A 26,560-nucleotide genomic window follows, 5' to 3' on the forward strand; every position below is an offset into this window, starting at 1 on the left:
CCGACCAACTAAGTTGGGATCAATGTTGAAGGGCCAAGGAAAAAAAAAAGGAACTGACATCAGTGCACAGGGACAGCGCCTTTATATGGCTCTACACTGACACTTGAAGGAAGGGTGAGGCTGTTGCAGTCTGATGGCCCAGCTGCTGGCATACGGAAGCGATTCCTGCTGAAAATCCATATTTCACAGGTCGTTGATCAGCCAGTAATGCGATGTGGTCTACATTTGTATTTTGTTTTACATTCCAGACAGTCAAGTTGTGCTGTCACGCACATGAATCACAAACTGTAATATTTTCTCTAAACAAAAAGCTATCTATAAACCACTACTCCCTATTTTATAAGACATATAAATGTATGATAGAATCTCATTTCTGCCCTATCTTATGAATGAATGACTATTAGGACTGTGGTTTGCAAATCTAAAAGTAGACCAAAGCCATTAGTGACAGACGACTATTCATGATTTGAGAAAACATTATTTCATGACTAAATTCATATCAACTTGCAGAAGAGTTGGCTGCCAATTCAAGTACTTATTAGTACACTAGTAACAGTAATTTCAATGCAATTCCGCACTCATTTTTTAAGTATTCTCAATTAATAGAACTTACTCTCTGAACAGCAAGCTGTTCCTCCCTTTGAGACATTATTCTGTGTTTGGCACCACGAGATGTAGGCTTTAATGAATTGTTCCCATGAGTGGATGTACATGCTTTCCCATCGCTTATAGCTTCTTGCGATTTTTTCTTTCTTTCAGGCATTCTCTCAGGTGCATTAGCAATCAGAGCCACCCCTGAAAGACCAAAACGTGAACTGCAGGAAAAGAAATTGATACCTAAACTTGTTCTGCATAAAGAAACATTTACACATTTCACAAACAAAATCTAGTTAGGATGAGCAAGGTATACTTCAAACCAAACATGATAGGATTTCAAAATGTTTTACTCACATATCTCTTCCAGTCAAAAGGTCTGAATTTTAAGATCTATATTTTTAAAATCATCTTTATTGCATTTTTCAAAATAGTAAAATACTTTTTTAATATTACATTCAGTTTAATAGATGAAGTCTGGTCTCTACATTTATCATCTATACACAATTAATACTATGCATTGTCTGGTTGTTTTGTCTTTGTATCTATCCAATCCCTGTTGATAATCATAGCGATCAATTGAAACAAGGTGCTCTACTATACTATAATTTATTTTTAATACAAATCCTATAAGCTAGTAATGGCTGTAAACTTATAGAGAAGACCCTCACAACTGCAATTTACTTGCAATAGAGATTACCATTTATAGTATTTACTACGCAGGGTGATGCGGACAAAAAAAATATAGCGCAATTTGTATCTCCATTAAAAATGCTCAAATGATGTCCCATGAAAGAGCTGTTTAACAGGGATCATCCTAGTCAGTTGTGTCAGTGAATTCCACTTATATTTCTAGTCCAATTTGTTTGCTTAGTCAAAATCTTGAACTCTTGGTGCGTTACCTGCAAAAATGTTCTCAAATCAAAAATTCTTTATTGCGGCCATTTCAGGCCATAAAAGAGTGCAGAATAATTCATAGTAAAAAGGAAATAAATTGTATAATCATAAAAGGACACCATAGAATTCATTATACACAAAATAAGCGTAATTTGCAAATAAAAATGAACATCCGAGTATTAAAAACTTTAGCATTCAATATCAGTTAATTGGCGCCGCTTGGACCACATAGCTAACAAATACTTAGAAAGTGCAAATACAATTATGCTTGATGTGTCGGTTTTTAAAATTCTAAAAGCATACAGACAATTTTTAAAACCTAGATTTCTACATAGCGGTCCCAGCCAACACTTTCTGGATTTAGTGTAGGCTGGACAGAAGAAGAGCACATGAAGCTCGTCCCCTATGTCACAGCTACATCCTGGACAGGATTTGTTGGTGGAGGCTGACCATTTGCTAGTAAAAGCTTTCAGTGGTAAGGTACCATATCTCCATTGGATAAAAAGCTTCCTCGCTAAAATCGGGAAGACAACGTCCATGAAATCCTCAAACAAATAAGAATTTTTGAAGGCTAAAAACGAATTAGTCAATGTGCCCAAATTGGAGGCACAGACAATGGAGTTCAATTTTTTCTCGTTGAAAATCCTAGTAAGGGACTTACGAGATACCTCGAGGCAGCCCCTTTCTGGATCGTCCCACATGTCCGGCAGACCCAAACTTAGAAATTTGCGCTTCATAAACGCCAGCCATGGAATTTTGCCTGCGCAATTAAAGCTTAATATCTGCTTTAACTCTTCCCTGTAATTTAGCAGGCCTGTAGTTGCCCATATCCTATGCCAAAACCTGAGCGGCTTAAGTGCTAGCTCATCTTCTATGGGTGTCAATCCCAAGTCTAGCCTTAGGGGGAGAAACGGGGTATTTTGGGATAGTGTCAGCAGCCATCTTATGAACTTAGTTTCTATCTTGGCAATGTCTGCCCCGCCAGAGTGACCCCCCAACTCTCCACCATAAAGAGCTGCAGCCCTTGCTTGTGTCTTGTAAATCTCCAAGGCTGGCTCACTGGCTTAAATGTTCTAAAGAATTAGGCAGCAAGGAAAACTATCACTTGTGAGGTGTGTTAAAGTGGAAAACATTGAGATGTACCATCGGCAGACCCCAGCAAACTCATAACTACCGACCGATCTCCCTACTCCAGTTCTCGGCCAAAGTAATAGAAAAAGTCAAACAACAACTCTCCTCATATCTGGAACAGACCCACCTTCTCTACTCCTCCTAATCCGGATTCCGCAGTAACCCCAGCACAGAGACAACCCTCATTGCAGCTACAGACCACATCCAAGCCTTACTCGATGGAGGAGAGACTGAGATTCTGATCATCCTAGACCTCTCGACAGCCTTCAATATGGTCTACCACCACACTCTCATCACAAGGATGCACAACATAGGCATCCAAGGAGCTGCTCTCTGATGGATCGCCTCTTTCATCATCGGGAGAACGCAAACATCCACCTTCACCTCCGAACCCAGGGAAATCATCTGTGGAGTATCCCATGTAACTTCTCAGCCCCAGCCTCTTTGACACTTATAGGACACCTCTGGCCAGCATCGCCAAACCCCGCGGACTCATCATATCCTATGCAAACCTCACACAACTCATCCTCTCCCTCTCTAAAGACACCACCAAGACCCACTTCCACAGCTGCATGACAGACATCGCCAACTGAATGAAGGACAACTGCCTGAAGCTCAACTCTGATAAGACAGAGGAACTGATTTTCAGGAACAAAAGCTCCCCATGGGACGCATCCTGGTGACCCTAGGAACTCAGACCTACAACTATCCCTCCTGCCCTATTGACCACGCTAGAAACCTAGGCATCATTCTGAACAACAAGCTAACCATGATGACACAGGTCTAAACTGCCTCCTCCTCCTACTTTTTTATCCTCCACATGCTTTGTAAGATATTGAAATGGCTACCCTAAAGCTCAAGACGCGCCATCATCCAGGCCTTCATCACCCTACCTCAGGGACCTCCACTGGCTCCCAGTACACAAAAGATGCCAGTTCAAGCTCCTGACCCATTCCTACAAGGCCCTACACAACTGTGAGCCAGCCTAGTTAAACCTTTGCCTGAACTTCCATAAGCCCACCAGACTCCGCTCCACGTCCCTTTCTCTAACCCTCACCTCGCCCCCCACATCTGATGTAGCAGATGCAGAGGTCGCTCATTCTCCTTAACTATCAGCGAAGACATGGAAAGAGCTACCCTTTCATCTACGGACCCCCCCCCCCCACCTCTTTCAGAGTTCCAAAAGTCTCTGAAGACCTGGCTATTCGACAAATTCACTGGACCCTGCCAGTGCCTGGATACCCTCATGGGTGACAAGAACTGCTATACAAATCTACTTACTGATTGATTGCACAGCTACTCACATAGGCTGACCAGGAGTTAGTCTAAACTTGGTAGTACTATTAAGAGTTACTAACCATAACACTTGCCTGAAAATCTCAGGTATAAGCAGAACACAGGAGGTGGCTCTTCAAGTTATTGGAGAACCATGCAAATCTAGCAACCCCTCTAAAGTCTGATTTGTAGATGAAAGCTGCCAATCTAAGGGCAAATCCATCTAGTATGGTAGCCTCAAGTTCAATTAAGCAGATTCCAAAGTATACTCATGGCCCTGCTATTATCTGATGTCTATCATGCGTATGATACTCCTTTAAAAGGGCTATCAACTATATAATTAGTTATTACATGTAAAATAAGCACTGGCGAGCAGACTATCTACTGGAGACCTAGTCTGAAGGCTGACACAGTGAGAGTGCAGTTCATCAGGGGAACAGCCAAAACCTATTTTGCCTGGGTACACAGAAAAAAGAGGTAAGTGCTAGGGTGGGGCCTAATTGTGTGAAGAGAAGCCAATTAAAAAAAAATAATGTTTCAAGACAACAAATATTTCCTTCTACATACATATGATTGAGGCAATAAGGCTGTGAACGCAATATAATTAGTTCTCATATTGTAATTTTAGATAAAAGGAAGGCCATAAAGCAAAGCTCATTATGTTTGACCCTCGCCTTTTGATAATTAAGTCCACAGCAAGCCACCTACATTAAAAGTAAAGAATCTGGGTTATCTGTGTCATTCAGATCAGAGTCTCAACTATCAAATGGGTGGAGTAGCTCAAGTGTTTTTTTATAAAACTTTATGCCTCAAATTTCCGCTGTTCATCCCAGCAAGCACATTTAAGACCAGAGGTTAACAGGATTCCAGTTCTTGCCCTGTGTGTCTCTTATATGCCATGCCTGTATGTAAACTTAGTACCTAACTCTCTCACTACGCTGTAAGCTCTACTCTTTAAGTCGTTTTCAAGCTGACAGCCACAGACAGACATTTTTGTGTCCCTTTAAATCTAGTTGGGATTTTGATTGTGGCTAATTAAAGAACAATAAAGAACAAGCATTGGCATCCCCAATAGGTCTCACCCCTAGGACTGTATAAGTGTTTAGCCATGCAACAATTGATGTTGTGGCACCAGGGATATTGTGCTGCATAACTAAATACTTGTAAGGTCCCAAAGGGTAGACCTATTGGCTATGCCAATGTTTGTTTGTTCTCGTGTTTTTTGTTTTTTTTACATTTTTCCTCACGGCCAACCTCGACGACTCCTGCGCTTACCCATTTTATTGCTCCTCTATTGGTCTTTTCTGGGCTTTAAAAATAAGCATTGGCATAGCCAATAGGTTTCGCCTTTGGAACTTTTAAGTGTTTAACCATGCAACAGTTAATGTTGTTGCATCAAGGATATTGTGCTGCATATCTAAATACTTATAAGGTCACAAAGGCGAGACCTGCTGGCTATGCCAATGCTCGTTTCCTTTTAGTGGGTGACCTCTTGAACCCCTCCAAACTCTGATAAGTCAGGGGTCTAGTACACAGGCATATGAAGCGGTTTTCGGTGGGAAACATTATGTTTTCTGAAATCAGGATGGGGAGATTGGAAAACATATCTCCTGGTTTCAATTGAGGATATTTTTTTCATTTAAAAACTACTCATTGTGGCAGTTACTTTACAGGGTGTCATCAGAGGGAAATGTACAGACTTCTTACATCATGTTGACAATGTCCTCTATATCACAAAACTGTGTGCTGTTTTATTTGCTTGTTAACTACTTTTTAAATAAAACAGCCCTCTTCAATCACAAACAGAAGTAAAGATAAGAAAATGTATGTCCTATAATGATTTGCAATAAAACTACTGATTACACCGGATGTTGCTTTTCAATAGAACAGTAAGTGAGTGTTATAAAATATAGAGGTATTAGTTTAATCTGGAAGTTGGGTCAGATTTCAACAAAAACCCCAAAGCCAGCCATTTAAAACAATGGCTTTAACAACCTCAAGTAACTGTCTACCTTTGGAAGTTGCTTAGTGTTTAATGCTGCACAAATCTCTGGATCCAGTCAGTGGGAACTCATTTATAGCCATTCCCATTCATCACAATTAGTCCTTAACTCCTTACAGCTTGTGTTACATGTAAAGACATTTAAGGAGAGCAGAAAGACCAAGAAAATGGGCATATCAGTACATAGGTTATGCAAATGGTTACAAAGTGTGAGGTAGTTCCCATTCTGAATAGTTTAAAGATTATTTCCTGTCCTGGCTGCAACTGCTTTAAAATGTGAAAACTACTTTTTGGTTATCAAATTTAATTATGGATTTGTTCAGCATGCGCCTTCAGTCCCAAACTGCAGACAACCAAACAAGATGTTATTGGTTCAATTAAAAGCATCAGCCCCTTCCTGAAACACATAGAAATCGTTCCTGGACTGGCAGTCACAGACAATGTTGTTCTTTACATTCATGAGGATTACCAACCACTAAAAACGTCACTTATCTTGTGGTTTCCTTAGCAGTGTCATAATCAAATAACATGTCATGACCGGTTGCACTTGCCTTTCATCCATGTTACTAAGGCATTGCCAAGTAGAATATATGAAACTACAGAATAGGCAGTATAAACCATAAGACATCACAGCACCACCTTGACAAATATTGGTATGTTCCTCATTTTCTGTGCATAGAAATAAATAGTACACCTATTGAAGCAGTAATTCCAAATGAAGACAACTTTCTATGACAGCTGATTATAGTAAGATATTACAAAGGTTATGCAGGTTTTTAGTTTTGCTCACATTCATTTTGTAACATACAGATTATTGCAAACTGAATTAAATGTTTGCTTAAACGGAATCCCACACCTCCAAATTCCCCTACAGATAAAACCAAATGGACGGTCTAGCCATTATAAAACAAATTTGGATTATGTCCAGTGGCTTCAGTATATGTGAAACACATGATTCGGATATATGACGTTACCACGCGCGCGTTACAACGACGTACCATTACAACGCAAGTCGTTACAACGACTTGCGTTGGGGGGGCGCAAATTTAAAACATTTAATTTAATATTCCAACACCAGTCCCCGTGGATAGTAGGGAAGGTGTTGGGATAGTAAATTAAATGATTTACTATCCTCGAGCGCCCCCCAGCGCAATTCGTTGTAACAACTTTCGTTGTTACAACCGCGTGGTAATGGTACGTCGTGGTAACGCGCGCGTTGTAAACGTTGCATACCCATGATTCACTCAGTGGCTCACCATCTGCGCCAATGAACTCGCACCATTGAAGAACCCTCCCAGCAGACCCGACAGCAAGAAAACCTTGTGGTTCACCAACGACCTCAAAAACTCCAAGAAGACCTGCCGCACCCTCGAGAAGCGGTACAAAAGGGGGTGGTGATGGACGGAGCATCTGAATCAATCAAACACTCACACCCAGTCAAAAGATCTGGGCGAGAAAGCCTGTCTCCACGACAAGACAACAGAAAACATGACAGCCCTCAAGAACGCCATCCGAAAACACCACTAGCTGATCCGCACCACCAAAAGGACAACATTTAAAGAACGACTGGACAACAATACCCACAACAGCAAGGAACTCTTCTGCATCGTCAAAGAGCTCTCCAACCCCAGCGCCTGCAACAATGACTTCACACCCTCGCAAGACCTCTACGACTCACTCGCCTCGTTCTTTCACCGCAAGACCGCAGACATCCACAACAGCTTCGGCGCACAAACCACGCTCCCAACCACCGAACCAGAGCCCCCACCAGCACCCTCTGCACCTGGGCCCCGGTCAGCACTGAAGACACCACCCACACGATGAACACCATCCACTCCGGCTCCCTGACCCTGTCCACACCACATCTTCAACAAAGCCGACTCCATCATCGCACCCCAAATCCGGAACATCATTAACAGCTCCTTCACATCCGCCACCTTTTCGGAGAGCTGGAAACATGCCGAACTCAGCACCCTCCTGAAAAAACCTACTGCAGACCCCACGGACCTCTAGAACCTCCGCCCCATCTCGCTCCTCTCGTTTCCTGCCAAAGTCATCGAGAAGACCGTCAACAAACAACTCTCCGCCTTCCTCGAGGCGAACGGATCCCTCACAGTCTGGGTTCCGAGCAAACCACAGCACCGAGACCGCCCTCATCGCAGCCGACGACATCAGGTCCCTGCTCGACAACGGGGAAACAGCTGCCTTCATCCTCCTGGACCTCTCAGCAGCCTTCGATACCGTATGCCACTGCACCCTAATACAACGCCTCTGGAGTGGATTATCTCGTTCCTCACCAGAAGAACCCAGAGAGTCCGCCTCCCCCCGTTCCGATCCGCGGCCACCAAAGTCATCTGTGGCGTCCCGCAAGGCTCCTCGCTCAGCCCCACCCTCTTCAACGTCTACATAAGCCCCCTCGCAGCCATTGCACGCCAACACAACCTAAACATCATCTCCTACGCTGACGACACCCAGCTGATCCTCTCCCTCACCAACGACCCCACCACCGCCAGAGCCAGCCTCCAGGAAGGAATGAAGGGCGTCGCAGAATGGATGAAGCTCAGTCTGAAACTGAACTCAGACAAGACGGAAGTCCTCATCCTGGGACCATACCCTCGGTCTGGGATGACTCCTGGTGGCCCCTGCCCTGGGCACCGCCCCCAAGCCAACGGACCATGCACAAAACCTGGGCTTCATCCTGGACTCCTCCCTCACGATGGCCAAACAAGTCAACGCCGTCTCATCATCTTGTTTCAACACCCTGCGCATGCTCCGTAAAATCTTCCGATGGATCCCCACCGAAACCAGGAAGACAATCATCCAGGCCCTCGTCACCAGCCGACTGGACTACGGGTACACCCTCTACGCTGGCACCACAGCCAAACTCCAGAAAAGACTCAAACGCATACAGAACGATTCGGCACGACTCATCTTGGACATCCCCCGTCACAGCCACATCTCTGCCCATCTGAGAGACCTGCACTGGCTCTCCGTCAGCAAGAGGATCACGTTCAGACTCCTCACTCACGCACACAAGGCTCTCCACGACATGGGCCCCAAATACCTCAACAGCCGCCTGACATTCTACACACCCATCCGCCAGCTCCATTCCGCCAGCCTCGCCCTCGCCACCGTCCCTCGAATATGCAGAACAACCACCAGAGGAAGATCCTTCTCCTACCTGGCAGCCAAGACATGGAACCCCCTCCCCACCCACCTACGGCGAGCCCAGGACCATCTCTCCTTCAGGAAACAACTCAAGTCCTGGCTGTTCGAGCAGTAGCCCAGCGCCTTGAGACCCTAGCGGGTGAGTAGCGCGCTATACAAATTTGCTGATTGATTGATGATTCCCTCCCTGACTCTGTGTGCAGCTTTAGAATTACAGTTTTCACAGTCAATACATGAAAACATGCATTACCTAAGGTTACAGACTACATCATTGTCGTCAAAGGCACATTTACAACAGTGTCTCTTTGAAAATATAAGTTTTGGAGGAGCCAACTATGGGTGTGTTGAAATGTACTGATGAGGTTAAAGACCATATAATCTTGGAATAAAAGCTGAGCAACAAAAAAACACCAGCAATAGAGGAAAAGGTTGCATCAACAAGAAAAAATTGACATTGTCATTATCTTTTTCTTAGATTCATTGTAAATATAAAGCTCGAGTTATTGCTGGTCTACAAAAAAGAAAAGTAATTCAAATAGGAGTATAATTATAACTTTCGAATGGAGGAAAGGTTTGGAGATTAGAAAACGTGGCTTTTTTTCCCCCATCTCTCACCTTATTTTTTTATATAAGTGGCAAAGCAAATGGACCAGTTACGAGTCAAATCATAATTAGAATTAGAGTGTATTGCTTTCTTTTACTTCCAGGTGATACAAACTCTTGACCAAGCTCAGATTTCCACATAAACTGCTAATGTTTAACAAGAATACCATTTATGGATGCTTCCTTAATCCGTCTAGTATCACGGGGACCTTAACAGCTAATGCTCAATAATAAGGCGCACAACACAGTTAGTATTGACTTTAGATTTGTTCTTCATGTGCACTATCACTTCAATGGGACTGAATGTTTCCACTAGGTTTACATACTTTGACTATGCCATTAGATTTAACAGTCTCTCTTTGCATCATCACTGTGATATACACTTGCATATGTGCTTGTTAGCCAGTGAATGGTACGCAGAATAAAGGCTTTTCGTCCACTTTCCAGATCATTGGTCTGGGGCTCAGAGTGTGCATAGAGTGCTTTTATGCATTAGCGTATATGAATGTGACTTTTTTTTAACAGTTCCCACAATCACTTTTACAGGCTTTATGTGCACTCATACCATCTGTCTTGAGAGCTGAAATAGCAAGAGAAGATCTGCTGAGCTGTCAAAGGTTCTCAAATGTTAAAAAATAAGGACATTAAGAATGCATGCATGCTACTGGACAGGTTGCTATGAACTAATGCATTATACGTGGAGTTATTTGCTATTAATTTGTTCACAAGGGTATAACAATAACAGTAGTGGCCAACGGAAAGGGAATGAACACTTGTTCTTGCAAGGGTGGATACTAAACAGTTATACAGAGCAAATAAACCCACCGCAGGGCTTATTTAGTGCCCAGGGGGACGAATCCTCATTTTAGGGTACGCAATCGTCATCTGTGATAGAATAGCCATCTGACTCCTCTTCTCGAGGATTCTATTCTAAGTTTGTTTGTAATTCTGGGACAGAACAGGAGCCCCCTTTCTCTAAATCAGAGAGCGCAAACAAGCCTTTCTTGCATTTCTGCGATAGAATAGGCATGCACTAGTCCTGTATCCGAAGGGCACCATCACAAACAGAAGTCCAGTGACACACAGCTTGCAGGTTCCCGCGTCAGACAGCAGCGCAACGAGATTTCTCTGATGAGGCGTTCGATTGCTGCTACAGGGAGCATCTCGGACTGCTTTCACTCCAACAGGCTCGCTCTCAAAACAAAACGATAACACAGTGGCGTGCTCTCTTCCACTTGTGAAAGGAATATGCTACTTACCAGTATGCATCTGTTCTTGACATGTAGGGCTGCTGACATTCATATCTGTGCATAGATCGCCGCCTAGTGTTGGGTCCGGATGATTGCACATTGTTGTCCTGGAAGAGTCTTTGAAGTATCACGAGATAGGTGGCTCCTCCCCTGGACTACAGTGCGCATGGGCATCCTCTCCATCCTCAGATTGTTTTTCGCCATTGTGTCAGGGATGGAGTATGATACAGTAAGTGATGTCCATGCTATAGAATAATTCTGAGTGCTACAGCTGCGACAGGCACCGGGGAGGAGGGAGGGTGATATGAATGTCAGCAGCCCTACATGCCAAGAACAGATGCATACTGGTAAGTAGCATATTCCGTTCGAGGCATGTTGGCTGCTGAATTCATATCTGTGCATAGAATGTATAGCAGTCTCCCCCTTAGTGGTGGTTGCCCGTGCCAGCTGCAGCAGCCTGAAAAAGAGTCTTGAGTATAGCCTGTGCTACAGCTGCTTGCTGTTTGGAGTGTACATCTACGCAGTAGTGTTTGGTAAATGGTTGTATGGTAGTCCATGTGGCTGCTCTACATATGACTTCTAGAGGAATGTTTCCCAGGAAAGCCATGGATGCCACTAACTTGCGTGTGGAATGCGCTCTTGGGGGAACTCTTAATGTGCGTTTAGCTTTCTGATAACAAATTTGTATGCACATAATCCATCTGGCTACACCGGATTTTGAAATGGGGTTGCCTTTGTGTTGTGGTGAAAAGGCAACAAACAGTTGCTTAGTTTTCCTGAAAGGTTTTGTCCTGTCTATATAGTACAGGAGAGCTCTTTTAACTCCAGGGTATGTAGAGCTCTTTCTCCCACTGAATCTGGATTTGGAAAGAACACTGGCAGTTCGATAGTCTGATTGATGTGAAAATGGGATACCACCTTTGGCATAAATTTAGGGTTTGTACGTAGCACTACCCTATTTGCATGAATTTGTATGAATGGCTCCTGAATAGTTAGGGCTTGTAGCTCACTAACTCTTCTAAGTGATGTAATCGCCACTAAGAAAGCCACTTTCCACGTTAGGAATTGTATCTCACACGAGTGTAGAGGTTCAAAAGGTGGTCCCATCACTCTGGTTAGAACCACGTTCAGGTTCCAGACAGGTGAAGGTGGGTGTCTTGGAGGAATCACTCGTTTGAGTCCCTCCATAAAAGCTTTAATAGCAGGTACTCTGAAGAGTGAAAGGTGTTGCCTGTTCTGAAGATAAGCTGCCATTGCAGCTAAATGTATACGTATAGAACTGTAGGCTAGATTGCATCTATTTAAATGTAACCGGTAACATATGATGTTTTGAGTAGATGCATCTAGCGGATTTATGTCATTATTGGTACAATAGATGACAAATCGTTTCCACTTCGCCGCATAGCATGCTCTGGTTGTAGGTCTTCTTGCCTCTTTGATAATATTCATACAGTCAGGAGGCAAGTTCAGGTAAGCAAACTATGACTTCAGGAGCCAGATCGCAAGGTTCAACTGTTGCGGATCTGGGTGCTGAATGTCTCCATGGCTTTGCGTTAAAAGACTGGGTGTTAATTGCAGCCTTTGATGAGGCACCACGGAAAGTTCTAGGAACGTGGTGTACCACGGTTGCCTCGCCCACGTTGGAGCAACTAGGATGAGTGTCATGGAGTGTTGTCGCAGTTTGCGTGCCACTAGTGGTATGAGCGGGGATGGGGGAAAAGCGTACGCAAACCTGCCTGACCAGTTCATCCATATCGCATTGCCCTGAGACTGCGGATGTGGAAACCTGGCGGCGAAGCTTTGGCATTTTGCGTTTTCCCTTGTGGCGAACAGGTCTATCTCTGGGTGACCCCACTGCTGGAAGTAAGGTTGTAGCACTGAGGGATGTATCTCCCACTCGTGCATCTGGTGGCTGTGTCTGCTGAGCAGATCCGCCATCTGGTTGTCCCTGCCTGGGAGGTGTTCCGCCATGAGGAATATGTTCCTCTGAATGGCCCATTTCCACATGCTTTGTGCTAGATGTGACAACTGTGGAGAGTGTGTCCCTCCCTGCTTCTGTATGTAGTACATGGCAGTCATGTTGTCCGTCCGGATCAACACGACTTTGTTGCACAAATGTACCTTGAACGCCTTCATTGCCATGAAGATTGCCATCAGTTCCAGCAGGTTGATGGGCATCTTCTTTTGCTGTGTCGTCCATAGTCCCTGCACTGTGTAATGGAGGACATGCGCTCCCCAGCCCAGGAGAGATGTGTCCGTCGTCAGCACTATTTGTGGTACAGGCTCTTGGAATGGTCGTGCCCTGCAAAGGTTTTGTGGGTTCCACCAATGCAGAGAGTTGTATGCGCGACCGGTCACCAACACTAGGTCTTTTAATTGTCCTTGAGCCTGGTTCCACTGCCGTGCTAAGCACTCCTGAAGCGGACGCATGTGTAGTCTCGCGTGAGGGACTATGAAGATGCAGGAGGCCATCATGCCTATCAACTGCATAAACACCCGTGCTGGGAGCGAGTGTTGGGGTCTGAATCTCAATCAGTAATTGAATACTGTTGATTCTTGCTGAGATTGGCTGTGCCTTTGCTACCAGAGTGTCTATCGTCGCTCCTAGGTACTGTTGTACGTGAGCGGGTTGGAGATGAGACTTTGCGTAGTTTAATGAGAATCCGAGGCTGTGCAGGAGGTGAATATTGCAAGACATGTGGCTGGCACATTGCTGGACTGACTTAGCTTGGATGAGCCAGTCGTCCAGATAGGAGTAGACGTGGACATGGTTTCTCCTCAGGTGCGCCGCTACTGTTGCTAGGCACTTGGTAAACACCCTGGGGGCTGTTGTCACCATTAAAGGTAGTACCTTGAACTGGTAGTGCTGATTTTGTATGGTAAACCTGAGATACTTCCTGTGTGCAGGATGTATCGGTATGTGGAAGTACGCGTCTTAGGTCTAGTGTTGCGAGGAAGTCTCCCTGAGTGAGCAATGGCAGAACCAGTTGTAAAGTGAGCAGGTGAAAATGTTCTGATAAGATGTATTGGTTTAGGGGCCTGAGATCCAGTATTGGCCTGAGATACCCGTCCTTTTTGGGGATTAAGAAGTACAGCAAGTATACCCCTGTACCCTGTTCCTGTATGAGGGCGAGTTCTATGGCCCCTTTTTGCAGCATGCTGATAACTTCTTGCTGCAATAAGACTATGTGCTCTGCGGACATAGGACGGTGTCTTGGGGGTATGTTGGGTGGAGTGGAAGTTAGCTCTAGACAATAGCCGTACTGAATAAGTTGTCTCACCCACCTGTCTGTGGTAATGCTCTCCCAGACTGGCAGGAACTGTTGTAATCGCCCATCGACCAGTGTTACATGGTCCGGGGGTAGTGACAAGGCGTCACTGTTTAGTATTGGCGGAGGATCTGGTGGTGTTATTCCCTCGTCCTCTGCTGCTGTTGCCACGGTATTCACCTCTATTGTTTTTATTATAGGTGGTCTGCGTGCTCCCTTTATTGTATGGAATCTGTTGTGATGCCTGGCCTCGTGTAGCTCCTCTGTTACTGGAGCGACGAAAGGAACCTCCTCTGAACTGTTGGGACTGCAAGGCACCCATAGACTTGGCTGTCTCTGTGTCTTTTTTAATCTTTTCTAAGATTGTGTCCACATCACGACCAAATAAAAAAATCAGGGTTCACAGGCTGATTCAATAATGTGGTTTGAATCTCAGGTTTGAACCCAGAGATGCGCAACCAAGCATGTCTCCTGAGCATGACACTTGTGTTGATGGCCCTGGCTGCGGTGTCTGCTGCGTCTAGCGCACATTTAATAGATGCGTTGGATATGAGTTCCCCCTCCTGGATTAGCATTTCTGCTCCCTCCTTGTAGGCCTCAGGTAAATGTTGTAGCAGTTGCTCTAGAGTGTCATAATGCGCCCTATCGTATCTGGCTAATAGGGCCTGTGTATTAGAAATTCTCCAGATATTAGCTGCTTGAGCAGCCATCCTTTTCCCAGAAGCTTTTAATACTTAGAATTCCTTGTCTGGAGGAGGAGCATCACCCGTAGTTTGTGAGTTGGCGCGCTTACGAGCATTTGAGACCACTAAAGAGTCTAATGGCAGCTGTCCCTTAATATATGTAGGGTCCACAGGTGCTGGTTTGTATTTTCTTTCAATTCTGGGGTTAATAACCCTTGCTCTAGTGGTTTCTTTGAAAATGTCCCCTGCGTGTTTAAGGACACCTTTTAGCATTGGCAAAGTTTTAACAGATTTCTCTGAAGTGGAGAAAGTGTCAAACAGGAAGTCCTTTTCAACTGGGTCAGCATGCATGTCCACATCATGATTTTGTGCTGCCCTTTCAATTAAAGAGTTGAACTCAGCTGTATCTTCTGTTGGTGAAGTTTTAACAGGATAAGAAGGAGTATCAGGAATAGTCTGTGACTCCCCCTGGTCAGCAGGGTCTGTTCAGGCTTGAGTCTGGTCATCCTTATCCGTGTCCGCAGGGTAATTATATTGTTCATCATCGTCATACACCATATCCTCAGTAGTGGGTGTGGGTGAGTATGCAGAAGTGTCCTGGCCATGGTACCTCACAGTCTCAAAAAGGACAAGCGATGTTGAAGAATCCCTTTTCTTCTTGAGTGAATTTTGTATGATTCCAGAAGATTTTCAGACCTGATCTTCCTTTGATAAATAGTAAGTCTACCAGATTCGGAGTCGATATGTAGCTTCGACTGGTCATCATATGAGGGCTCTTGGTACATAACGTCCTCTTCTAGAGGATGACTCCTTTTCCCCAATGACATCTTTTTGGGTGTTTCGACCCCAGGTTTTGGATCGAGCGCCTTAGGGCGTGCAGTCGGGGCAGTCCGAATTTTATCGGTGGCATAGTGTCTTTAGACAGACTGACCTTCTTTGGGGCCGGCATCGAACCGACTTTGCCTTTTTGCCAATAAGTTTTTGGCCCTGCGTCGACTTCGGTGCTTGTGGCGTCGGAGGCGCGCTCTTCTGCCTCGACTCGACGTGGTTGTTCAAGGCGCTTTTGGATATTGACTAGAGGCCTTTGACGAGCTGTGGCCTGTCGACATCCGAACCCAATGGCGGAAAAAAAAAACAATCTGAGGATGGAGACGATGCCCATGCGCACTGTAGTCCGGGGGAGGAGCCACCTATCTCGTGATACTTCGAAGACTCATCCAGGACAACAATGTGCAATCATCCGGACCCAACACTAGGCGGCGATCTATGCACAGATATGAATTCAGCAGCCCAGATGCCTCGAACATAATGACACGAGCGTCTCCTGACCTGTGCTGGATTTTTCCATTCTGTTGCAATGTTCAATATTTATTGCCTCATCAGAGGTGGCTGTGCTGCGAGTTAATGGTAGCACGCCAGCCCGAGGACAGCTTCCTGTGGAGGAGCCGCAATCAGAGCGCCCCGCTCTGCTAGTTGCAGCCTTTTACATAGGATTTCCACTTGAGCGGTTCATCTTTAATCATTATAAAAAGCACAGAGGTTTAATCAATTTTTGATGTATACGCTAATAGCTTTGTGTCCTTGAAGTTCAAAGTGGTCTTCGTGCATGTCGCTAATTAGCCAAGCAAGCAGCCATTCAGCTCCGTCTCATGTTCCTACTTAGATCTTTAACAAACAAATGTTGACCTTACGCAGGCTCCGTGCATTCCCCTTCATTACAGAAGTTGTTCAGGAGGGTACGCGGTCACTCTGGTTAGGTCTTTCTAGTGTTGAGGAAAGGATCTCGATCTAACAGTCACCGTCCATCCGATAATCCAAATTAAATGAGTGTTATGAGTCTGGGGCTGTCATGTGGGCCCAGTAAGATGCTGAAACAAAGCCGGAGACCTACCTGTTGCCGATGCGTCTTCCTCAATACCCTCCTTACTGCATCAGGAATATAGATGTATGAATTTCTCCCGGGAAAAGTATTAATTAAGCAATACAGTTAAAATGAATGTAAAATTTAATCAGCAAAGCAAATTCATAAAAACCAAAAGATGTTTTGCTACTTACTGCAAAAAGGGTAGGAATAGATAACAAGCATTGGCCGCACAGATAACAAGCATTGGCCGCACAGCCGAAAAACTAACGCGGCCGTGAAAATACTGATCAAAGCGCCCGCAAAAGTAAAAGGGATTGTGATCAAGCGCCGCGAGCGATGCGCTTAATGAGCATGACGAGGACAGCCATATGGCGCCTCTGCTCGTAACTTAAGCTGTAGGCCAGCCATGGTAGCATTTTTTGAAGCTCTTACTAAAAGTCTCGCCAGACCAGCACATGCGCTGGGTCAGGCGAGACCTAAAAACGAAAGATAGGGAGCAAGGGATAAATCCTGTAAGTGGAAATTTCTCTTCTCAAACTTCTCTGCATCCACCTCCTTTATTTCATATGTAAATATACCTATCAATATCATGCAACAGGTTATTGTACTGGTCTCTCAAGGGCTACTGTAGATTAATTAATTCCATTAGCATTTTCTTTCTTCAAAAGTATTCGGCTATAGATCAATTAAGTATTTTTACATTTTATACTAAAGCATACTTACCTACATCAGCATGCTTCAAAGCCCCAACATCATTTGTTCCATCTCCACACATTAGTGTAATATATCCAAGCCCCTTTAAAGTAGTGATCACAAATTCCTGAAAGTAGAAAGATTGTGAGGTCTTATTAAAAAATTAGACATAAATGCGGCCTTGGTACATAACATTCACTAAACCAGCTAAAAGTCCCAAACCAAGTACTCACTGAAACAAAAGGGCCTATGAACATAAAAAATAATTAAAAAACACCTCAGTAAAACAAAAAATATTTACAAGTATTTATAAATGTTTACTCTTGAGCTCCTGGTTTGACAACATACATCACCACCAGCTGAGTGTACCTGCTCCTTAAGCATACTGATTTCTAATTATTCAGAAAAAGCACATTTTTTCCAACACAATTTAGGTTTTAAAAAACTTCAAGTTCATGAAATTTGCCCACAGAGTAATGGGCAGCTTATTTAAATCCAGAACGTAAAAACGAAAAAGCTAAATATAGCGGTGGATTAGATGTGAGGACAACAGTTGAATCAACAGTTGAGACTGATAGGAGTATGTAAGTTCAGTTTGCATTAGTTTAAATCGGTGTGTTTACCATGATGTAGTAGGCTAAACAAGGACTGCAATAAGTTGGAACAACAAAACAAATTAGTTAACAGAAAGCCTCAGTAATTTTAATCAGGACAAATTTGCTCTGCAAGCGCACACTGTCAAATCTGCGATCAACAACAGGGCGGAAAGTGTGGTTTTCTTATTTAAGTAACCTTTTCCCTCGGCTTTTAACTTATTGTGTTACATACAAATCCATTTGGTGAGCTCTGTACCAAAGCAGTTCACATATAGTAGAGAAAAGAGGAAATATATATATACAGGAGGGCAATGATACCACCCTATCCTTTTTTATTTATTAAAATATGTAGCAGATGAACACTTGACTGACCTCAAATAACTAATTATATGAAGTGTAGTTTTCAGTTCAGTTCAAAAACTTTATTGCGGTTGGGTATAACCATAAAAGCACATACTTTAGAAAAAATATGCAGTTTTCAAACATAGCAATTATCTTTTAAAATTGATTGATCTAATTTAAATCCATCATCAATAAAAATCATCAAGGTGAGAAGAAAAAAATTTAACAGTTGTAAAAATGTAAGTTAAGTCTTCAAATGCTTAAAAGTAGTAAAATACCATTTAATGTACACATTCACTCCCTACATCTGCACAGTTTAAGCTTGGTGCAAATATAATTCTGATTTAACTAGTCAAATTCCTACAAATTAACCACATTGAGAACAGGAACTTTGCTACGGCAGCCACTATCACTGCGTTGGTATCAGTTTTTAAAATCCTGAAGAAAGCAAGATAATTCCTGATGCCCAGATTTTTACATAGCTGAATGATCCACTTCTTCCGGATATTACCATATACAGGACAGAAGAGGTTAACATGTACAGGAGTTTCCTCCTCCTTTCGACATCCTGGGCAGGGACGGACTGGGCCCCCCGTCCACCTATCAGTGGTTGCATATAAAGGCAGGGTTCCATATCTAAATTGTAAATAAAGCTTCTTCGCTAAAGTAGGTTGTATGACATCGATTTCCTGTTCAAAGCCATAGTATGGCTTAGAGTCCAAGAAACCATAGGTTAGACTTGAGGTTTTCACTGAACGAAATACATTCCTTAGGTTATAGTCTTTATCGTATGGACCAAGGTTTTCTTGGAGATGACTGAGCAGGAGACCTCTGGATTATTCCAGAGATTCTCCAGCCCAATCAAGATAAAAGACTGCCTTACAAATGATAATCAAGGAATCCTGCCAGCGCCTAGAGATGCCATTACCACCTTAAGTTCCTCCTTGTAGCTCGCCAACTCAGGAGTACTTCACAGCCTCCTCCAATAAAGCAGTGGCCGTGAGGCAATGGCATCTGCAATCGGGCAGATGTTTAGATCCAGCCTTAGCGGTACTAATGGAGTATTTCTTGGCAGAGTCATAATTTGCCTAATAAAGTTGTTTTCTGTGATGGTTAACTCATTTGATACTGCGTGGCCCCAAAGTTGCGCCCCATATAGGGACGACAACCTAGCTTGGACTTTCAAGCGGGGCACTTACTATTTTTAAGACACTTTTTTTGCACTTTTAAAATCCCCCCTACAGCCTGAGTTAATTTTAAGTTGGCCGTGGCCATTTGGGGCCCCACCCCATTTTGTTGTTCAGAGATAGACCCAAATAATCAAAAATGGGGACCCTTTCCAGGGGTCTGCCCTCCATCATTGGATGGGGGCAATTAATAGTACTGGCATTAAATACCATGTACTTGGTCTTATTAATCTTAACCACCAGGTTTCTTTTTTTGCAGAAGTTGGTGAACTGGTTCAACACCCGCTGCATGCCGATTGTCGATTTAGAGAGCAGGAGGGTGTCGTCCGCAAACATAAGTGCGCGGAATCGTTGGGAGGTCAGTTTTGGAGAGTCTATATCTTTGATAACAAGGAGATCTTCTATGAAACCGTTAAGGAAGAGGGAAAAGAGGGTTGGGCCGAACCCCCTTCTCAACTGGCAACGGGCCCGTTAATTGTCCTTGCTTACCGAATCGAACTCTGGCAAATGTACCTTCGTGGAGAAGTTTGAATTGGTAGAATAAGTATGGTGGAACCCCCATTGTTAATAGTATATTCCAGAGCTGGTTACGGTCCACCAGGTCAAATGCGGACTTCAAATCCACGAAGGTTAAATATAGGCTACCCCCTTCCAGGACAACATGCTTCCAATAAAGGACCTGGAGCCTGAATAGTTGGTCGATTGTTGAAGTTTTGGCCCTGAATCCCGCTTGTAGCAGAGACAAAATATTATCATCATTAATCCAGTCCTGCAGACGTTGTAAAAGGAGCCTAGCATAACTTTCCTGGCTCACATCAATAAGGCTGATAAACCTATAGTTGGATGGTTCGAGCGGGGAACTCTTTTTGTATATGGGGATTATCTCCACCCCCATCCACGTACATGGAAGTGGTAAACCCCTGGATAATAGCATTGTATAATAATAATAAGAGGTAGGGTACCCATACTGTCTGTTCGTTTCTGTAGAGGTCGCCAGGAATCCTGTCTAACCCTGGAGCTTTATTCTGTTGCAAGCTTGTTACAGCCATTTGAACCTCTGCCAACGTGCAGGGTGGTGTACACCACGTAGGGTCGGGGGCCAAAAAACTTGCTGGGGATTCACTTCTCTTAGTTAGGGGAATAGAATAAAGCTCTTTAAAATGTAGAGACCATGCTTCTTCGGGAATGTTTAGGTCAATCATAGTCTTACCCTCTGGTTTCCCAGTATGAACGAGATTCCCGAAGGTCTTTGAGTCTTTCGCAACGAGTGCAGACCTAATGGCTTGCCCTCGTTCTGCTTCCCACTCTGATTTTGAATTAAAAATGATTTTCTTGTATGCCTGCCTGGCTTCAGTGACACATACCTTATTGCCTTGTTTGAGGGCCGTAAGCAGTATACACTTCGCATCCCTGCAGCCCCTGCTAAACCAGGAATTTCTATCACCCTGCAGTTTGGGCTTGGTAGGTCCTGATTTATAAAAAAAAGTCCGCCAATGTAGCAGCTAATTCCTTGTGAATTCCGCCAAGGTCTGTCCCCACACCATTCTCCGGAGGGTTATCAATAGTAAGATTTGCCCTTTCGAGCAGTGGAATTATACTATAATACATTTTGGCCATATTTTCGCTGGACTGCTTAATGGTTGCCCAGCGAATTCGCCTCCCTCCTTGCACTACTCTGATATCACTGCTTAGTGAGGTTTCCTTGTCATGATCCTCGTTGGCCAAGCTAAAATCCATCTCAATGGCCAAGAGATTGTGATCCCTTTCCGTACGCCAGATTATATTGAAATCAAGGACTTTGTGCCACAGTTCCAGACTAACCAAGAAATAGTCTATTACAGATGCGTGGCCCATTCCTCTGTAGTTTGGTTGCCCTGGGATTTCCCCCTGGAAATGCCCACAGCAAGCTCTTAAAGAGAACGAATAGGTGAGGGAGGTCAGCTGGAGGACAAGGGGAGCCAATCCTTTGACTGGGTACATATTTGGGGGTGGGACTAGCCAGGTTTCATCTTCCTCTGTTGAAATCGGGGGTACACCATTAAGTGGTTCATAATGGCAGTTAAAATCAGCAGAACAGCATCGCCCGGAAGTGAATTCAATAGAGCGGTCAAAGCATCTAGAGTCTGGGAGGTTCCTCCTTGCCATTTTGGCCGTGAATAAATGTTAATGAGTGCCAATTTTGGTGTTTTACTGTGGGTCATAAGAATACACGTCAGATCAGGACTATTTGTGCCAATTCTTTTCAATGTAAAACCGAGGTGTATGCCTACCCATGTACACAACCCCCCGATGGTCTACCTTTCGGGCCCTTGATGGCTGGCTCCATGAAAGTGACGTACCCCATTCTGTGCAAGGGGTTTACAGCCCAGGTTTCCCGGAATAGGCAGATCCTGTAATGGTCTACAAATGCACACCAATCAGGGATACCTATGTTGGCGGCGAGAACCGCAATATTCTAGGAAAAGATTTTCAGGGACCCGTTAGGGGGCGTCGGCCTACTCGCCATATTCGCTCGGGACCTCGGGCTCTCGGATCCACCCACTTGATTACTAGACACATGTTGGGCTAATTCTACCTGTACAATCAAACTACAGACAGGAGGTATAACAGTTTGAGCCTTAGGTGTTGCTTGAGCATTTATACCAACCACTATCTCCCTCGTGACTAAAGGTGGATTTCCCCCATTGCTCACACCTTCTTTAATGATTGATGGATGTTCTATTAGCCCTGCAGAATCCCCAGGGCTTTTGGTTCTGTGGTGTACTGATGGGGGCAAGGATCGAAACAGAGAGGGCATTAGTAGTCAGTCTACCTGGTCCAGTACACTGAACCTGTTTACTGGGAAGCCTAAAACACCCTCACTGCCCCTCCATCCCCACATGCCCTCTTCATTGCACCAGTTATCACGTTGGGGTTGCCATTGAACAAGGTTCCTAGGGCAATAAGTAGGGGGAGAATTATCTGGTGGATAGAAATAACTTAGCTTCATTGTTTTGATAGTTGAGACTACACTATTAGGATAGCTTCTACACACATGGTCAACTACCCTACAGTCTAGTTTATTACTACACAATCCTCGTCCACATGTTTCGGTTTGTGACCCACCAAACCTACTCTTCTAACAAACAGAATTTGACTTCGCACATTTCTAGGCAAAGGTCTATGGGTGTTCAACCAGTGCATAGATTTGTTTTTAAGTTCCATATATGTTTCCGTTCTATTGGAGGCCAACTTAGGAACCCTGGTTAGAACGACCACGTAAGGGACACTTTCCGGAGGTAGGTCGATACGCGGTGAATCTAAAGAGAAGTAATCGCCCTTCGATTGATTTGTGGGGACTCTACCCGGGGTTTTTGGCTTTACCATTCCTGGCGATCGTGCATTTCCAACAGTTTTAGTCCCAATGTGGCTTAATCGTGCGCTGGGTCGTTGTTCTGAGGTAGCAGCCAAGGAGTTTGTGGGCAGCTGGTTGAAGGCTGCGAATTTGTTGGCGAAAGCCCATCTACGGTTATTGGTGCTCGAACTTGAGCTGTAATAACAGTTAATTCCTTTACCAGGTCCGTATTTTTTCTAGTTAGGTCCTCCATTTTCGCCAACCTTTTTTCAATTAACTTTAGTCTTTGCTCAAGGGGCTGTATTATTGATAGTATAACCGTGCTCAATTTTCCAACAGCAAATCTGGGCTGGGAAGGCTTATGGGTGTGAGGTTATTTAGTTCCTCATGGAGGCTTACTGGGAGGCTTACTGGGAGCACCGCTGACTCACTTTGCTCACCTTGCTCCACAATAGGTACTTCGTTACAGTTATTGGGTTTTGGCTGCTTAGGTTTTCTGCCCCGAAGTGGTGCACCCGTCCGTTTCCGTTTGGGGATGGCTCCTTCTTTGTGTTTATGAAATTCAGGAGAGGTATGGCCGCCTAGTTTACTTCCTGGTCGGGCGGCAATCGTTTGGTCAAATCTACCTTATTTAATGCTTTACTAATGGGAGGGTTTGGTCCTCCAAGTGGCCCTTCAGTAGCAGTTATTTGGTGGGGATAGACCGGTGAGCACACTTGAGCTAGAGGGCCCAGTGATGATCTCCTAGAGAAAGCCAGGTCCAGTGACAAGCGGCGTTCCGTTATGGCTATCTCACGTTCTAACACAGATGATGCCCTCAGAATGAATTGGTCCAAAGTCCCGGCTACGTGCCCTGTAGTTGTAGATTTCATACCCCTGCGGGCCGCCATAATCCCCAGAAAATATGGACAATAAGGGCTGACAGTACTCACGGCTTCCAGTGAACGTTAGATAGTGGGCCCGGTCCGGTCTCCTCCGGTCTATAACAGGCAAAACGGGCCCGCCCTTGGTCCGGGCTTCGCCCTGCGCGTGTCCTGCACGCGTCCCGCACAGCGGGGTCAGGTTGCGTTGATGTAGCTGTGAGACGTCAGGGGGAGGAGCGCGGTAGTGGCGGCAAGAGCGGAGTATCCTGGTCCTAGGAGTCCCGCTTAATCCTTCTCTCCCCTCCGGTGGCGGCAACAGTCAAGCAGGCAAAGTCTCCGCTGCCATAACAATAATTCAGTACCACTTTCTGATGTCTGTAGACTGGACGGACCACCTCCTGATCCTATTTCTATCTTGAAAACAAGATTTCAACTGGCTGGGGTCATGCAGGATTTCCTTCAATAAACAAGGGCTCCAAGACACTTCAATGCCCTTGGAATGTTAGCCCGCCAGATCAGTGCACAATAGTAGGCATGGAGTTAATCTTGAAATGATGGTGCCAATTCAGGGGTGGTGATCCTGGGTGCTATTCAGCAATGAATGACGCTCAAAGTCGCGGAATGTTGAAAAATTCTCACCCAACCACTGGCTCTCCACGGCTCTCCACTGACATGGCTTCCGTGACTCCTCGCGGCTCCCGCAAACGTAAAAACGAAAAAGCTAAATATAGCGGTGGATAAGATGTGAGGACAACAGTAGAATCAACAGTTGAGACTGATAGGAGTAAGTACAGTTTACATTAGTTTAAATCGGTGTTTTTACCATGACGTAGTAGGCTAAACAAGGACTGCAATAAGTTGGAACAACAAAACAAATTAGTTAACAGAAAGCCTCAGTAATTGTAATCAGGACAAATTTGCTCTGCAAGCGCACACTGTCAAATCTGCGATCAACAGGGCGGAAAGTGTGGTTTTCTTATTAAAGTAAACTTTTCCCTCTGCTTTTAACTTGTTGTGTTACATAAAAAATCCATTTGGTGAGCTCTGTACCAGAGCAGTTCACATATAGTAGAGAAAAGAGGAAATATATACAGGAGGGCAATTATACCACCCTATCTTTTTTATTTATTACAATATGTAGCAGATGAACACTTGACTGACCTCAAATAACTAATTATATGAAGTGTAGTTTTCAGCTTTGGTCTCTTTCATGCATCTTTTTCTATCTATTCTCTGTGTTAGGTAGGAAGTGGCTTCTTCATAATACTAAAATAGATCACCAGCACGTTTGAACATTCAGTATTTAGGTAGCAATAAAAAAACATGGGTCTGCATTTGCAGTACTACACAGACTCCGGTTTAGACTATTTTTCCAGATACATGCCTACTGAAATCGCTCTTCTCAGGGAGGTGGCTGTGGTACATGTGAATCCATTTTAAATACCGATGTAAGAGGACTCCTATTACAGATGAGTAATGGGTCTTCTACAGCACTTTATCTTATACCTACTCTGAAAGGCTGAAGACATTTGATGGACGCGGTTTAGAAGTTTTAAAGGGAGGGGGTACTTCCACGCTTCATGTCAGGTTTCAGTCTTGCGTTGCTGTATTGCTCAAAGAGCTCCAGTCCATAAAATGCAGAACAATTTTATGTTTTTCAGCCTAGCCTGGTCGAAGGGGCTTGTTAAATAAACAAAAGAATAGCGGCCGCTCTGGGAAGCAGCATCTATACTCTGAAGACAGACTAGCTGTAGAGCAGACTTCCCAAGAGAAGGACAAGTTACTTATGTTTAACTGCTTTTTTTTAAAGAAAAAAGTCTGAAAACCTAACCCTGCAATCTAATTTTTGCTCGTCTGACCTAGGTTGCTTGTGCCGGAAAGCCTCTCTTGAGGCAGCTGTGTGCTTTACAAAACGTTTTTGTTTTGTACTTTACTTCTCCTTCAGGGGAATATATGTTGCAGTCATAAGCACTTACGAGCCCTGCCCATGTCCTAGATCAAAAGGCCACCACTCCTACAAGGAAGCACTCTCTACCAGCATACCATCACACCCAGCGAGCGTCAGATGATCCAGTTCTTTTGGAGAACTAAGGTTACGGCCAATTAACTTTGCCTTCTTCTGGAGACCTCTACTGATAATCATGATCACTGAATAGAATAGCAAGCTGGTCCATTAAGGAGGAAGAGAAGAAATACAGTAGTGGGCCTTAAATTATTCATCCAAACACATTTCGAAGGCCTAACTCGTTTGAGCAGCAGCTCAGCTGTCAGTTTCAAGACCGGGTCTTGTGAAAGCATGGTACACCTTCAGGCTGCCGCGTTGCAAATTTCCTCTAATGGTAAGTTCCTTAGCAAGGCTGTAACAGCTGTTTTGCCTCTGACAGCATGATCCTTAGGTCTACCTGGCAAACCCTTTGTGAATTTGTGATAAAATGCTGCAGAATATCCACTTGCACAGATTGTTTGGAGGTGGTTACACCTTCACGAACAGGCCCACAATTCACAAATACTTAGATTTATAAATTTCATGTTCTGCGTAGTTAATATTGAAGAATACTTTACATCTAATGTATGCAGAGACCTTTCCACTGAGGTAGAAGGATGCAGAAAAAAAGTTGGAAGACGTACGAATAAATTAACATGAACTACAAACTTACTTTAGAACGACAATTTGGGCATGTTCTTCAGTCTTATGGAATACTGCATAAGTTTCATGAGAGAATAGAACATGGATCGTGCTAACCCAAAGAAATGATGTGATTGAAACAAGAAAATCAGCTTTTCATGCTATAGGTTGAAGGAAAGCTTT

At 44.2% G+C, this 26,560-nt stretch overlaps 1 protein-coding gene across 1 annotated transcript in view; it reads right to left on the reverse strand.

Moving 5' to 3' along the window:
* ATP13A1 (ATPase 13A1) overlaps positions 1 to 26,560 on the reverse strand; it is a 446,812-nt gene that overhangs the window by 97,947 nt on the left and 322,305 nt on the right. The window contains exons 19-20 of the mRNA XM_086961461.1: positions 17,460 to 17,556; positions 614 to 795 (exon numbers count right to left, since the gene is read on the reverse strand). Coding sequence (XP_086817587.1) covers positions 614 to 795; positions 17,460 to 17,556 — 279 coding nt within the window. The remainder of the gene's footprint in view (positions 1 to 613; positions 796 to 17,459; positions 17,557 to 26,560) is intronic.

Source organism: Lissotriton vulgaris, chromosome 1_1, assembly GCF_964263255.1.
Source record: "Lissotriton vulgaris chromosome 1_1, aLisVul1.2, whole genome shotgun sequence".
Classification (NCBI taxonomy): domain Eukaryota; kingdom Metazoa; phylum Chordata; class Amphibia; order Caudata; family Salamandridae; genus Lissotriton; species Lissotriton vulgaris.